Genomic DNA, 15,834 nt, shown 5'->3' with positions numbered 1-15,834 from the left:
CAAATAAACACCAATAAGTAATCTTTAACTACTGGTGGTTGTGCAGCCTTTTAGCAAGATTTTAACTGGTGAATCTTTTCTCTAAGGTGCACCTCTGTTCTGAGCGATGATAGCGAGCTCTCCACATTGTGTGATGAGGAGCCTTTGGAAACTGGAGTACAGGGCTATGGTTGTGATGAGGAGGAGGGGAGACCAGAACTTCTCAGTTCCTCTGAGGACTCTTCTCCTGAGGCTGACCTCCCGTTCTCCAAGAAGTTCCTCAATGTGTTTGTCAACAGCACTTCCCGCTCCTCCAGTAAGTTGCACTCAAAGCAGTGCAGACACTGTCAGACATGTTAGTTGAGGGATTAGGGGACTAGTTAATCTTGAGATATCAAAATGTATATCTGTAATATCTACTTTGTATTGTAAAACTGCAGTCAGGAGATGGTTTGCTTAACATACTATCCTCTCATGAAGACATTGCGATTCATATACCATACAGGCTATTACTAAAATAGTCTACCCACTGTCTCCCAAGAAGTCCATAAAGGGGATATAAACATACAGCAGATGCATGTTCATACATGCATCATCATCATCCAGTGCTCCCCCTCAAGATTTAGATTCCTTTTAATGAGAGATTAGCGTTTGTTTTTGACAAATCCTGTTAGTGTCCATTTAGACTTTATCATAATAAATTTTAAATAAAAATGGACCCCTAACCAATAAAGTATCAGAGTAAAGTACATTTGGATGTCTAGACATCAATTTTATTGTTAAAATCTTTTGTCTCTTTGCCACATAGGTACAGAATCCTTTGGTCTCTTCTCTTGTACCATCAACGGGGAGGAAAGGGACCAGACACACAGGGCAGTGTACAGGTAGAACCTGCGTTATACTTTATTTTTGTGTTGTAGGGAGGGTTGTGGTGATGTTGTAGGGAGGGTGTTGGTGGTGACGGAGGGGTACTAAATAAGCAGTACAACACCCATCAAAGCCTTCATGGTTTTCATAGTTTTCACTGAGGCTTCCCAACATGACTTCAAATCTCTATGACATATTTTCCTTTTGTTCTTTTATGATGAAAAATTATTATATGTTTAATTATAAATCCTCCTAGGTGAGACCTATATGTCTCTTGTCATGTACTATATGTACCTTGGGTACGTGTTTGTTATTTATTTATTCATTCATTCACAACTGCTTTATCTGCTGTCGCGGGCCGCAGGGAGCTTGAGCCTAACTCAGCTGACGTATGGCGTGAGGTGGGGCACACTCCGCCACACGTTTATTTTTTTATTTGTTAAATACTGTAGTTATCTTACTGCCCAAATTACAGCTCTGCTTGATTGCTGCAGGGTGGCCAGTACCTGTGACATCAGCCACAACCAGTCTCTGTGCCGTTGTTAGTATGCAAAGCCACAGTCAGTTCTCTTGAAGAGTGTGCTCCCACCTTTAAAGTTCTTGGTCTCTCTCTTCACTCACCACTATTTCAGTGCCAACTATTTTGTCATTCCTCATCTTCACGAAGAAAATCACCAGAAACCCTGATTTAATTCAAGATTGTCCCCACCTCTTGGCAGATTCATTCCCAGGCATGCAGATGAGCTGGAACTAGATGTGGATGATCCGTTGTATGTAGAGGAAGAAGAGGATGACTACTGGTACCGCGGCTATAACATGCGGACAGGAGAGAGGGGCATCTTTCCCGCCTTCTATGCCCATGAGGTCATAAGCCAGTCTAAGGAGTTGTTGGGTGAGTTGAGAATGATGATTCTCTGTATCCGTCATTGTGAATGCCACAAGAGTCACATGTTCTGTATTTATATCCATGTTGTAGGCATGAAAAGAAACCCTGCATGGATGGAGACTTTCAGTGTTCAGTTTTTGGGGTCTGTTGAGGTACCTTATCACCAAGGTAACGGAATTCTCTGCGCTGCTATGCAGAAGGTGAGCAAAAATAAAATAAAACAAAACATAACATACAGTATACAACTGTACAAAACAGATACAAGCAAGTATGCTAATGCATGTTCATGGAAATACCCTTCTGTCAGATTGCACTTTCGAGGAAACGAACAGTCCATGTGCGGCCTCCTTCTCTCTGTGAGCTGGAGGTTAGCTTGCAAGGAGTGAAACTGATCATGAGTCTGGAGGATGAATATGACACTCTTGATGAGGTATGAGCAGATGACTCCATCATTTTATATCAATCAAGTCAATAGGGATAATAACACAGATTTATGTCACTGTCTTTCTCTGCATCACTGCCCATCTGAAGTATGACAGATGTAGCCACTTCTTTCAAATGAAGAACATCTCGTTCTGTGGATGCCATCCGAGGAACAACTGGTACACAAACATACTGTTTCTCAGCTCTCAAAAGACCACTGCAGCATCAGATTTGACTGATCTTATTACATTTTTTCTTCCCTCGGCAGCTACTTTGGTTTCATTACAAAGCACCCCATGCTGAACAGATTTGCTTGCCACGTGTTTGTATCGCAGGAGTCCATGCGACCTGTTGCTGAGTCTGTCGGGTGAGTCTACTTGACAATGACAATTAAAGTAATTCTTGATTCTATTTGTATAGATTGTAAGCCATGTCTGATTTGACATGCTCACCATACAAACAGATCAGCACGTTTAGCTTACACAGTTTTTCTAGTGTTTTTACATGGACAATTGATTCCTGGTTTTTTGTACATTTATTTTGCAATGTAGCTTGGTATGCGTGTATGCTCTTGACATGTAAGGTGAAATAGGGATTGCAGGCTAAAAACTTTTGAATTCACAATATTGAGCTTAAATTATTAAAAAGAAAGATATCCCAATTCCTTTGGGGGTTCTGTTCCTTTACTAAGCCATGTATGTCTTTGAACAAACCAACCATTTCTTTATTAGCTACCGGTGGGTTGGCTTTTCACAGCCGGAAGACTGATCAATACTAATGTGTCATGCTGTCATCTGTGTGTCTTCTGTACAGACGAGCCTTCCAGGAGTATTACCAGGAGCATCTGGAGTATGCCTGCCCCACAGAGGACATTTACCTGGAATAAGAAGTGTTGCTATGACAACTGCCTTCTTTCTCCACATGTTATGTTCATTGAGTTTGCCACCAGAGGGCACAGTCAGTGGGGTCTCTCTATAGTAAAATCCTATTCAGTCACCTTCTGAAATTGGGATCTTCATCTCTACTGTATGCTAGGCATCTGACTGATTTCATTATTCTCTGTCTATTTCCATCATCTTGGTGGATGGATTGCCTGTTTTTTTTTCTTTTATATAATATACAAGACACTGAGCACCTATTTATTTAAAGGTTCCCTTTTTGAGAGGAAAACAATATACCTACTACTGCTATTTCACTTTTCAATGCATGGCTGAAAGGGTTACTGCACACAGACATACTAAGACATATCTGAATGAATGGCAAGCATCTCAGCAATCTGTAAGAGAATGCTGCAGAATCAAGAAGTTGGCATTTAATTTATTGTAAATATGTATTTGTTCAATAGTGACAGACTGCTAATTTGATTTCTACTGGTAGTGACATTGGAGCAACAAGAGAGTACAGTTAACTGTCCTTGGTCCAAGCTTACCCCCCGTGTCCGTACAAAACGTAGTGTGTGTTGTAAATAAATGTATAGAAAGTAGACATACAGGCGCCTCATTCAGACTAATTAAGAATGACTCACAGCCTAGACGGATAGAGGGGATTTTGTTTAGTTGTCCATCTGATAGGAATAAATCCAGGTTAAGAGGTTTGAGATTTATAATGACCTGAGATGAGTTGTATCTTTAGTCCTTGCTTTGATTAAGTGCAGTAGCCGTTATCACATTTAGATGGAACAACAGAACCATTTCACTTATGTTCAGTCTGCAAAGTTGTCCTGTCGTTCACTGTGAGAAGCTTTCACAGGAAGTCATTACTGTTACAATTGCGAAATGTAGATCAGTATATGCTTTGCTAGGATCGATGTACTTTTTTGGGTCAAAGAAAGCAAAGGCCCTCTGAAAAGCCATATTCTACCACCTCTGACCTCTAGTTTTTAGTGATGTCCTAGTTTCCATTTTCTTTTCACTTGCCATTTTCAATGTGGGAAAGAGTGACTAGGTTGACTGATAGGCACAAGTCAGTAAGGCTCCATTGCAGTGTGCTTACTGTGCAGTAAGAGTGTCCTGTTAATACTCGGTCCTGGTATCACAATGTAATCAAACCTTTTATAAAGCATTAAAAGGAAGGTTTTATAGTTAGTCTTTTTTAAGTATGGTGGATATAAGAGATGACCATATGTTCCCACATTTATTTATTGCTTCTAATCTGGAGTTTAAAGCATCATTTTAACGTTACACAATAGTGCACTCTGGGATTATTGTAGCATACTTACATTTTAGAGTCTAGCACCTATTGTAGGGAAGGGGTGTGTAAAATTACCACTTCAAATTGTCATAGTTCGAGGTTTTATCATCTCAGGCATCCTTTATTGTACTTTGAGACACAGTTTAGCATCTTGTTCTACTGCTTTCAGTCACAGTTCAGAAGAGTAAACACCTCCGATTGGCAGGGTTTCAGTGCTTACTGAATGTAGATGGGGAGGAGGGAGGTAGGTGTTCTTTACATATGTATGTATCGCTGTCAGTTAGATCATGTATATAAACAATAGCAAATCTAAGATAGTGCTGTGTCCTTTCTGTTGAGTATGTTATGAAATAAATATGTAAATTAAAGAAAAAGGTCACAACCTGACAAAACCCCTATAAAGAAAAAACAACAACAAAAATTTGTGATCTGCAATAATTTCAGTGTCTTATGTTTCTACACAGAAGTTTAAGTCATCTGTTACCAGGTTACATTTTTATTTCTGTAAACTTCGTAATTCTCTACAGACAGGCTTCAGCAGCACATCAGGCATATTTGTAATATGTGATAATTAGTGAGTGACACACCAGACTACCAACCAATCTGATGTTAGAGCTGAATAGTGACCACACAAGCCGCCACTGGAAATCTATGACTGCATCTTGCGCCCATTGTGTCAATCAACTTTGAGTTCCAGCAGTGACCAATCACTGATCTTTTTAATCTGTCTGCTTTTAATCATGTTTTTCTAACTTGTTACAGCCTATGTCAACTCCTCCTTTACACATAGCTACACAAAAACCATCTGAGGATGATCTAGTCCCACATAGCCACTGAGAGAATTAAACCAAACTTTTGACTTTATTACATAAAAAGATTCTTCACTGTATACAGTATGTGACAGAACAAACATATCCCATCTTATATCTTTAAAAAAGAAGGACTTGTAAAATTCCAGGGAAAAACTAACAAAAAATGACAAAAACAAAACAAAACAAAAAAATCACTCTGCCTTGTCATGGATTTGGTCTTACGAATAAAATATATGCTTGATGTCTGAAACACATTGTCTCTGTTTCTTTGTTGTTGCTTTCTATTTTTAAATATTTTTTGCAAAACATTGTCACCTGAGAATTAATATATTTACTCCACATTTGATCATTTTGGTGATTATTTTGTTCTGCTGAAAACTAGTTCTACAAAAAAAAGTTCTACAATAATAATAACGTAATAGACAATATTACAAGTGAGGGGTCCCACGATCATTAACTGCACCCCCGTAAGTAGCCATGACATTTTAAAAATCCACACAAATTTGTGTTTTCAGAAAACCATCTTGAGGAGAAAAAAAATACACGATTTCTGAAATGATCATTACCAGTAGTTGACATATTTTTCCCCATCAGCAGTGGCAGCAGTCAGGTTTGGGGCTACAATCAGGATTGCAGCAAGGCTCCAGGCCTCGGTCTGTCCCTTTTGACATCTGGCTTTCGCCAAACACCATGGAGGCTTCAAACTGCTCCTTGACTTTCTTGATCCTCTCCAGCACTGCCTGGAGCTCAGGTTGTCCCTCCAGTGACAGTGGGTAGTGCTCAGAGGGGTCGGCCTCCAGGTCAAAAATGAGAGGAGGGTCGTGGGCCTTGAGGCCGGCAAATACTGAGCAGTCTTGGTCAGGAGTCGTACTGCTGTGGGAAGCACCTGATGCATGAATGTGGACAAGTAATCAAAAATACAAGTCCTCGCAAGGTTACTAACTTCTCTTAATTTCATGAAACTTAATTCACAAAAATTACTTTGTTGTTTTGCCAAACAAGACTTTGTTCTCCAGTTGTTTGGCAACTTATCCACTGGCTTTACTTTTATGTGAGAGAATAAACTCCCTGTCTCCTGTTTTAATTGACCCCTCTAAATTACTTTTATCCAGACCTTAACAGCAGTTAAGGTCAATTTTCATCCTAAAGCCTGTATCCTATGAAATTCTCATAACTGATTGAACTTTCTCTGAATAACATTATTCTTCTTAAGATTTGCTCTCTTGTGCAATGTACTTTGCAACTTCAGACTTTAAAAAAGTGTCATGTAAATAAAGCATTCATCATTATTGCAGTACCTCGTGTATAGAAGTGAGCCTTGTACTTTCCAAACCTAAGAGCAAACAGGCCATACTTCTCACTGGGATTAGCGGGGTAGAACATCATTGTTTCCCTTTGACTCTGCATAAAGATATTAAGTATGAGAACACATAAGAACCAGGATGATTCTAGTATTATTTCACCACACTGTGTGACGTCTCTACCTTCCCTCGATGGACAAGGATTTCTGTCATATCAACTCCATCCAGCATCACCTTGGGTAGCTTGGCTCCTGCCAGACGTGTGATGGTGGGGAGGACATCCAGAGTGCTAGCCATCTCATGAGTCACACCTGAAGAAATGCATACGGAAAAGTTTATTTTCACATATTGGATCTACAAATATCAGTTCCAGTTATTTGGAATGTAAAAAAAACCTCCATTGAAGAAAAAAATTACAGGTAGTCCTTAAGTGGCTTTGAGAGGATGTTCGTATCTTGATTGTTCATACGTTACTGCACAATGCACATGAATTAAAAACATATATCACAAACATAATATCATATGAAGATATGCACTTAAAGTTCAAATATCTACCATTGAGAGTCGCTTGTTATTTGATTTGAATTCAGATTAGTTTATGTACATAAACTTTTGTGCCTTATAATTTAATCCTTGAGGAGAAGAAGATGAAAACACTTCAAGGGACTCTCAACCATTTTTTGAGCACATTCAACAACAACAGCCAGAGTCAGCTGTTGATGATGATCTACTGTACAGTACTGTAGCATGAAGCATTTAGTTTACCTTGGGAACAGAGGAAGAGGTAAAGGAGTGGGGAGTTATTGTCAATGAGAAGCAACTACCACTAACTTCACTAGGCTTTATTTTGTCATTCATGATAAACAGTTAAGTATCCAATGTATCAGTGGTTGGTGGTCAGGGCCTGCAAGGCCTTCTCTACTGGTCTAATATAACCAGAAGCAAGATATTTATGATAAAAGTTAATTATATTTCAAAGCTTTCTTTTTAAATAAATATATTCAAATATGCGTATAAATATATACTTACACATTGGGATATAATATGACAGGCCAACACTGGGTAAGTGTTCTGTTTTTGGGCGAGAGAGGTTTTATCTAATCAGAATTCAGCTAGCTTGTGTTGCCAGGTTGAATGAAATCTGCCCAGGACCTTCAGAATCTAGAATGCAGGTCTCCCTGCACTGTGAGTGACCAACAAATAGTTAATAGACAGATGCGATAGCCAATCAGATCACGAGTTGGCGACACTAAGGCCTTCTAGCTGGCTTCACGTTCACCTGACATGTACGCGTCCTGTGATTGGATAATCACTCTGAGAAGGCGGCGCCATGCAGACTATGCAGACACACATTTCAAGAGAAGCTCTAGAGGGGGGTGCCATCCCTGAAGGAGCTAATCTGTTCAGCTAATCTAAACTAGCTAAACTGTTGCAGCTAACGGAGTGTTCTTGAGGAAAAAAAGGAGAAGGAATTTTGTATTTAAATCAGCCTTTTGAATAGCTGTTTCGGTGAGTACAAGCACTTCATTTTTATAAGTTTTCATATTTAATGTTCTTGTAATTCAATTTCATTTATATCAAATTAATTGTAAAGAAATAAAATGAAAAATATATTTAAAAAAAATTCTTGCTCTTCTGCAATGCATGTAAATAATGTGGTGCACTTGCGCAGCTGTGTGATTGTAGTGGAAACACACAAAGAGACTTGTTTCCCTACTTGAAAATAGACCGTTTTATACATGATAGAGGTGATGCAACATCTAGTAGTGTGTTAGTGTATGTCTGTATTTCGTTTCTCAAGCTGTGGTGTCATAAATGATGGTCATTTCAGTCGGTTTTGTTGTGACATGCGGGGTTCTTCTGTGCGAGTGACAGTAAGAGGAGTGGGGCTAAGGCCGGTTTTTGTCCCATTTGAAAGAAGTTATAAACACCTCAGTCCTGAACGCTACATAGGTGGCAGTGGTGGGAGCAGCTTATAGTATTATGGGTTGTATTTATTCACGTTTGACTAAGGAGAACATCACTGAAGGCCTAGGTGTGAAATGCACGGCCCACCACTGCAACGTATGAAGCCTGATGCTCTGAGATGCTCACAGAGACAAAAACAACAACAATAAAAATGGCGCAGGCAGAAAGTGAAACTGCAGGACAACAGTCAGATAAGGTAAGTCAACTGTTCATACATTAAGAAGTACCTATATTTAATCCCTCGATGATTTTCTAAGTTTGAATGCTGACAAGGAAACAAAATGCCTACATTTCAATAGAAAAATTAAAAACAAACAAAATATTCAGAAAAACACAAAAAAAGTCAGCAACACAGGCAACATTTTCCACAGGAATGACAGTTCTCGTGTCAACCATGTGTATCTAGGTCAAATGGGATTGGCTGGGTTATCAGGCATCGATTCATATCCCTCCTCTCATTGATAAGATGCTGTTGCTATTTTTTTTTTTACATGTTTTCAGCTATGGTGTCCTCACCTGGACAGATGGTCCCGGGCCAGAATGCAATCGCTGGCTCTCTCATGCCTCCTTCATATGTTGTGCTTTTTCCGCATTTCAGCAGCCCAGCGTTACCTCCACGGGACATTCGCATCAGTTCTGGCCTATAGACATGAAAAATAATAACACACCATTCCATAAAAGACCAAAACATATCATGAGTAGAAATCAGATGTGAAAGATGGCAAATATATAACGACACTTACAGCAAACACACTGCTGTATCAAAGGTGCAACTTAGAAGTATTCATAAATCAGGACTAAAACCAACCCATTGTCTGAAGTGAAGAGGACCAGTGTGTTGTTGATCGCTCCTGTCTTCTCCAGAGTTGTCATTATTTTTCCTATTGTGTTGTCAAGTTCCAACAACGCATCTCCAAATGGACCCCTTAAGGATTTCCCAGCTGCGTCTGGACCTGCATACTGAGGGAAGTGGGTGTGCTGTAACGAAAGTAATTATTAATTATTCAATGTGCACCAGCTTTTCAATAAATCTTCAAATATCCCACAACTTTTGGGCTTCAATATCATTGTTCAGAATTAGAAGTTGACACTGTTTTCTCTATTTACTCAAGTATCTTATGTTGCTTACATGAGACGGATAGTAAAGGAAGAAAGGTTGCTTTTTTGTGGCTGATGTGGTGATGAAATTAGTTGCAAAGTCACTGTAAGCCCTTTCCAGATCCAGAAAGTTTGCAGGTTGCTGTATGATGACTTCATTATGAATTAGTGGGACAGTTACAACATCAACATCACACGTTCCAAGACATTTAATATCTGGAGGGAAACACGTCAGGTTCTGGCAAGGGCCCTAGAAAAGATAAAGAGAGATAAACAAACATAACTGATGCTGTAAAAGAGACACTACCTTTAACAAATAGTACAAGAGATTAAAAGTTAAACATATAAAATAATTTGTGAAATTCAGCTTGGAGTTCAATTCCAATTGACTTTGTAAAAACGATGATTCTACAAAAAGGATGGACATGGCTATAGTGAATCTTTCCTTCTAGAAGAGACAGAAACATAGGGTGACCTATAAGAGTAGAGGTAGGAGCACACAGGTAGACTACATCTTGTGTAGATGGTGTAATCTCAAGGAGATCAGTTACTGCAAAGTAGTGGTAGGTGAGAGTGTAGCCAAACAGCATAGGATGGTGGTGTGTAGGATCACTCTGGTGGTGAGGAAGATGAAGAGGGCAAAGGCAGATCAGAGGACGAAATGGTGGAAGCTAAAAAAGGAAGAGTGTTGCATTACTTTTAGGAAGGAGTTAAGACAGGCTCTGGGTGTGCTAGGTTGGACAGTAAGGAGGGAGAGACGGACCTATACAGGTTGGCAAGACAGAGAGACAGAGATGGGAAGGACATGCAGCAGGTTTGGGTGATTAAAGACATGGATGGAAGTCAATTGACAGGTGCCAGTAGTGCGATGGGAAGATGGAAAAAGTACTTTGAAGAGCTAATGAACGTGGAAAATGAGAGAGAACAAAGACTAGAAGAGGTGACTGTTATGGACCAGGAAGTAACAAAGATTAGTCAGGATGAAGTGAGGAGGGCATTGAATAGGATGAAGAGTGTAAAGGCACTCAGTCCTGATGGTATGGAATAGGCTAGAAGAGGTGCAGTAGAGTTTCTGACTGGGTTGTTCAACAGTATCTTAGATAGTGAGAAGATGCCTGAGAAATGGAGGAGAAGTGTGCTGGTGTTCATTTTTAAGAACAAGGGAGAGGTGCAGAGTTGTGGCAACTACAGAAGAATACAGCTGATTAGTCATATGATAAAGTTATAGGAAAGAGTAGTGGAAGCTAGACTAAGGGCAGAAGTGAGCATTTGTGAGCAGCAGTATGGTTTCATGCCAAAAAAAAGAGTACTACAGATGCAATATTTGCCTTGAGGATGTTGATAGAGAAGTACAGAGGAGGCCAGAGAGAGCTGCATTGTGTTTTTGTAGTTCTGGAGAAAGGTTATGACAGGGTGCCCAGAGAGGAACTGTGGTATTGTATGAGGAAGTCTGGAGTGGCAGAGAAGTATGTTAGAGTGGTGCAGGACATGTATGAGGACTGTAAGACAGTGGTGAGATGTGCTGCAGGTGTGACAGAGCAGTTCAAGGTGGAGGTGGGACTGGAGGTTAGACAGGAATCTCCATGGACTATGATGTTTGCAGATGACATTGTGATCTGTAGTAAGAGCAGGGAACAGGTGTAAGAGAAGCTAGAAAGGTGGAGGTTTGTCCTGGAGAGGTCTGAAGGTTAGCCGCAGTAAGACAGAGTACATGTGTGTGAATGAGAGGGACCCAAGTGGAAGAGTGAGGTTACAGGGAGAAGAGATGAAGAAGGTGGAGGATTTTAAGTACTTAGGGTCAACAGTCGAGAGCAATGGAGAGTGTGGAAAAGAGGTGAAGAAGCGTGTACAGGCAGGATGGAACGGGTGGAGGAAAGTGTCAGGTGTGATGTGTGATAGAAGAGTTTCAGGTTAAATGAAAGGAAAGGTGTACAAAACTGTGGTGAGACCAGCGATGTTGTTTGGTTTAGAGACAGTGTCACTGAAGAAAAGACAGGAGACAGAGCTAGAGGTAGCAGAGATGAAGATGCTGAAGTTGTGTTTGGGAGTGACCAGGTTGGTTAGGATCAGGAATGAGTACATCAGAGGGACAACACATGTTAGAGGTTTAGGAGATAAAGTCAGAAAGGCCAGACTGAGATGGTTTGGACATGTCCAGAGGATGGATAGTGAATATATTGGTAGAAGGATGCTGAGTTTTGAACTGCCAGGCAGGAGGCCTAGAGGAAGACCAAAGAGGAGGTTTATAGATGTAGTGAAAGAGGACATGAAGGTAGTTGGCGTGAGAGAACAGGATGCAGACGACAGGGTAAGATGGATGCAACTGATTCACTGTGGCGACCCCTGAAGGGAAAAGCCGAAAGGAAAAGAAGAAGAAGCTTGGAGTTCAATTCCAACACACTGACCATGTCGTGAGAGTAGGGGATGCCCAGGTAATGATCAAACCCCTGATTGGTTGGCAGATACATCCCCTTGGACCCAAATCCTAGGTGCCACTTCCCCACAACAGCAGTAGCATAGCCCAGAGGCTTTAACACTTCAGCAATGGTGGTCTCATTCAGAGGAAGACCACCTATAGATGATGGATACAACACTCCTGGGTAGACACCTGATCGGGTCTGATAGCGCCCCGTCAACAACGATGCCCTGGGAAGAAAAACAACAAAGTTTGAGGTTATTAACTAATGGGCAGACTACATGATGGGATTTGGGTTACATAGTTTTCTGTTCTTTAAACATAAGAATAAAACATACGTTGATCCCTACGGAGGATCAATGCATGCTTCTTCTTCTCGGCAGCATGACCTGCGACCAGCCAACATGGTACCGTACTACGCACACATCCTTGACTGTATAAACAACAGAGTGATCTCTCTGACACCCTTTGCAAAGTCTAACAAACTCTGCCCCTCCAAGTTCCTTTCCTGCGCGCCAAACTTACTGATTACTTCTTCATCACCTCTATTTCCTTCCCCAACCTGCATCAAAATCTGCACCAACCAGAAGTCTGTCTCCAGAATGCTCCGACTGACCTCTACTACCTCCATGCAGAATTTCTCTTTCTCCTCCAGTTCACGCTCACCTGTGGGGCATAACCACTAATCATATTATACATAACAGCATCAATTTCAATTTTCCCCTTTATCACTTGATCTGATACTGTTTAGTGGAAAAAAAGTTATTTCCCTACAGGGATTATTAAAGGATTTTTAAAATTTATTTTTACCACTGAGACACTCTTAACTAACTCTTCTCTTGCCATCAGCTCAATAACAAATTAATTTAAATACTGCTTCTAAGCTTCTAGAATTACTGCCTTTCCACGTGCTCTCCTGCACCCAACAGTAAATCTACCCTCCTCCCGATCATCATGCTGACCAACTTTCTCGCTTTTCCTGTCATAATCTCCACAATCAAAGTTGCAAGTCCACATTCCTCTTCCCTTTCTGTCTGACAATCCGCTGCCCACCTCTCCTTTGCCTTCAACCCACAGTAGATGAATTTCCATCAACACTGGATGCCCTTCCAGGCACAACCCTATGAAAAATGGCTGATCAACACTCAAATCACTCACTTTTTTTTAGTTAGGTTTAAATATGCTAACACTAAAATATGAGATGACAAAAAATGAAAAATGAGTGAACAAAGAGTCATTTTGGGGCTGAATCTAAAGCATTCGTCTGACATACCAGCCTGTTGGTCTTATTTGATGTTCTGACAACAATTCTAAACTGTCACTCGACCAGTCGATCAAGTCTGTTACTTCAACCTGTGATTTTCAAGGTTGAAACAATTTTCATGGCTTTAGAACAACTCGCAATTGTTCATCAATTTCTTGTTCTCTGTAAATGGCTTTTAAAAAAAAAATCATAAATAAAAATTGAAATGTACACTATATTTCAACTTTTATGACCTAAACTTTATTTTACTCCATTGACAGTTCACTACTTACTTTTGTACCATTTCAGCTCATTTGCTGTACTTGACCAGCGATCAATAAACACTGGAGAAATATTGATGTTGTAAAACTTTTGATCGGTAGTGTGTGACCTGTACTGTACATATGGCAGAGTTGACAATAAACTGTAAACCAAAAACTGAACATCTCCATTCCTGTTAGTCTGCTGTTACACATGAGAAGTTGGTTAGAATGTTTTCTGTCAAGTGAACTTTATTAATCACAGCTGTTAGTTCCATAGAACTTGTAGAACAGACAGGTACCTGGACGGGCTGCAGACGGGGCTGCTGCAGTAGAAATCGGTAAAGCGGAGACCTCCCGCTGCCAGACGGTCCAGATTCGGGGTGAGTGAACTGGGGTGTCCGTAAGACCCCAAGTCCCCGAAACCCAAGTCGTCTGCGAAGAGGAGGACGAAGTTCGGCGGCGAAGCCGAGCAGGTCCAAGCAGTTAGGAAGATGGCCAGCAGGATGCGGTCCATTCTGCTGTGGAGTTTCAGACTAATGACGCTGGAAACGCGTCGAGTCACCCGTTTCATCCTGTCTGGTTCTCCTCTGGTTACCGTAACTCAGCATCATCAAACTAACCGGAACCAGTCATCAGCACTCAGACTGAACGGAACAACCCAACAGCCAAGATAAGAACAAGCCTGAGGCAGGTTCGGTCACCGTAGTGTGATTGGGAGTTTAGCATTCTGCTGCACCCTGCTTTCAAAGTAGTTTCAAAACAAACTGGTCACGTGCCGTAGGTCGCGGACTGATGACGTTTCCCTCATCCAGGACGTGCAGTCGCATAGAGTCTGCGTATCGTTGAACTGATTTTCAATTTTTCTTTCTTTCTTATAAATTAGGAACATCAAGCAACACTTCAGTTGATGTGCCAGATCTGGAAGTGTCATTAAAAAAATCTCTTCAATACGAAAAGTAAAACATGTATTCTCGGTTCTTTTGTTTGTGTGTAGGCCAGTGACGTGCGGTGAGGTTCATGGCTGGTGAGGCACTGATTTCATCGTAACTAGATTTACAGAAATTTGAACATACAGTGTACCTCATTCACCGTTTAATTAGAAACAGTGAGTGGGTTACTTTTAAGTCTCAGAGCAGAATAATTTACACGTACAAACTGTAACACACAATGAGCACTTTTGACTTAAAAGAAAACGTTTTTTCCTACATGTTTGCTTATATATTACGTTTACTTATAAATGAAGTCCATGCGCCGCTCCTTCTGAACAAAGGCATCGAAAAATTTTGAGTTGAAATATGTAATCCTCCATTTTTAGAGTAAGGCATGGCGACCGGAAAATAGTGATGTGTCGTTCGCTCAGTAGCCGGCTCCAAGAGCCTATGCTTTGTTGTGAACGAGAAGAGCCGATACCCGTCGGAGAGAGCCGAAGCTTCAGACTCCTGCTCAGCCGTCACAGAGCTACCGCTCTGAGCGGTCCGTTCAGCGGAGAATGCCTGCAGGGGCGGGAGTTTATTTTGATGGGCACAGGACGCGGCCAATCACATGCAAGGACAGGCTAGAATCGTACCATTATGTGAAAGAAGGAAGGGGGGCAGACGCTCGAAAGAATGAGTGTAGTGGTACAGGCCAGGTACACACCGTCAGGCAGCAGAGACAGGGAGACGGAGGAGGATTGGAGAGCAAGCCTGTCATGAGTGGAAAAACGTAAAAGAAGCAGTATTTGGCTGCATTTCAATGATGTTGGGGACTGCAAGGCTGAGTGCTGAATTTGTAAAATGACAATATCTGTGAGAGCAGTTCAGCCACAAACCTTCACAGACATTTAAGAACTACCCACCCATCCGTGCAACTCGATGAGAGAGGAGAAACTCCCCCTCCACCATCCACTGACTATGGTAATTAGAAGACTGTATTGTCGCAACATCGGTCCCCTCAGAGAGAGTCTTCTCAAAAACAGGACAAATAATAAGAGAGGAGAAATCGGATCAGTCCATCCAAGCTGAGACATCTGGCTTTCCTGAATGCCAATCTCCAATAAAAGACTATTATGTAAGGTGTCCTAATGTCATATTCAGACATTGGACTTTGAGGTTTGATTTGTAAGTTTGCTGTGTTTGTATGGTTGTTCAAGGGTTGTTTCGGTATTTCAAGTTTTGATAAATAAAAAAGTTTTTATGAAAACAATGAATGGAAAATTTCCTACCAATACACTAATTAATTGCTAAATTAGGCTAAAATATAACGATCAGAGTGATTTTAAATGAAGAGCCATTTGGGAGCCCTAAGAGCCGGCTCTTGTAAGGGAGCCAAGCCAAAAGAGTCGAGGCTTGGAGAAGAGCCGGAATGCCCATCACTACCGGAAAACAAATGAATGGCTGACTACTTTTA

The 15,834-nt window shown here is 40.9% G+C and overlaps 2 protein-coding genes across 2 annotated transcripts in view; one reads left to right on the top strand and one right to left on the bottom strand.

The window, feature by feature from the left end:
- Nucleotides 1–5,049, top strand: part of mapk8ip2 (mitogen-activated protein kinase 8 interacting protein 2) — a 30,555-nt gene extending 25,506 nt beyond the window's left edge. Inside the window, exons 7-14 of the mRNA XM_068313839.1 lie at nt 87–295; nt 788–863; nt 1,566–1,738; nt 1,823–1,932; nt 2,040–2,162; nt 2,264–2,334; nt 2,424–2,522; nt 2,969–5,049. Coding sequence (XP_068169940.1) covers nt 87–295; nt 788–863; nt 1,566–1,738; nt 1,823–1,932; nt 2,040–2,162; nt 2,264–2,334; nt 2,424–2,522; nt 2,969–3,041 — 934 coding nt within the window. The 3' untranslated portion in view covers nt 3,042–5,049. The remainder of the gene's footprint in view (nt 1–86; nt 296–787; nt 864–1,565; nt 1,739–1,822; nt 1,933–2,039; nt 2,163–2,263; nt 2,335–2,423; nt 2,523–2,968) is intronic.
- A 138-nt stretch (nt 5,050–5,187) lies between these two features.
- On the bottom strand, nt 5,188–15,282 carry LOC137594399 (arylsulfatase A-like). The gene is made up of 8 exons (XM_068313838.1): nt 13,746–15,282; nt 11,930–12,170; nt 9,556–9,774; nt 9,235–9,404; nt 8,943–9,067; nt 6,642–6,769; nt 6,456–6,558; nt 5,188–6,043 (listed from the first exon to the last, which is right to left on the bottom strand). The coding sequence occupies exons 1-8, from the start codon at nt 14,015–14,017 to the stop codon at nt 5,748–5,750; spliced, it is 1,554 nt and encodes a 517-aa protein (XP_068169939.1). The 5' UTR covers nt 14,018–15,282; the 3' UTR covers nt 5,188–5,747.
- Nucleotides 15,283–15,834: the final 552 nt, after the last annotated feature.

This window comes from Antennarius striatus, chromosome 4, assembly GCF_040054535.1.
Source record: "Antennarius striatus isolate MH-2024 chromosome 4, ASM4005453v1, whole genome shotgun sequence".
Classification (NCBI taxonomy): domain Eukaryota; kingdom Metazoa; phylum Chordata; class Actinopteri; order Lophiiformes; family Antennariidae; genus Antennarius; species Antennarius striatus.
This window is presented reverse-complemented; position numbering and strand designations above follow the sequence as displayed.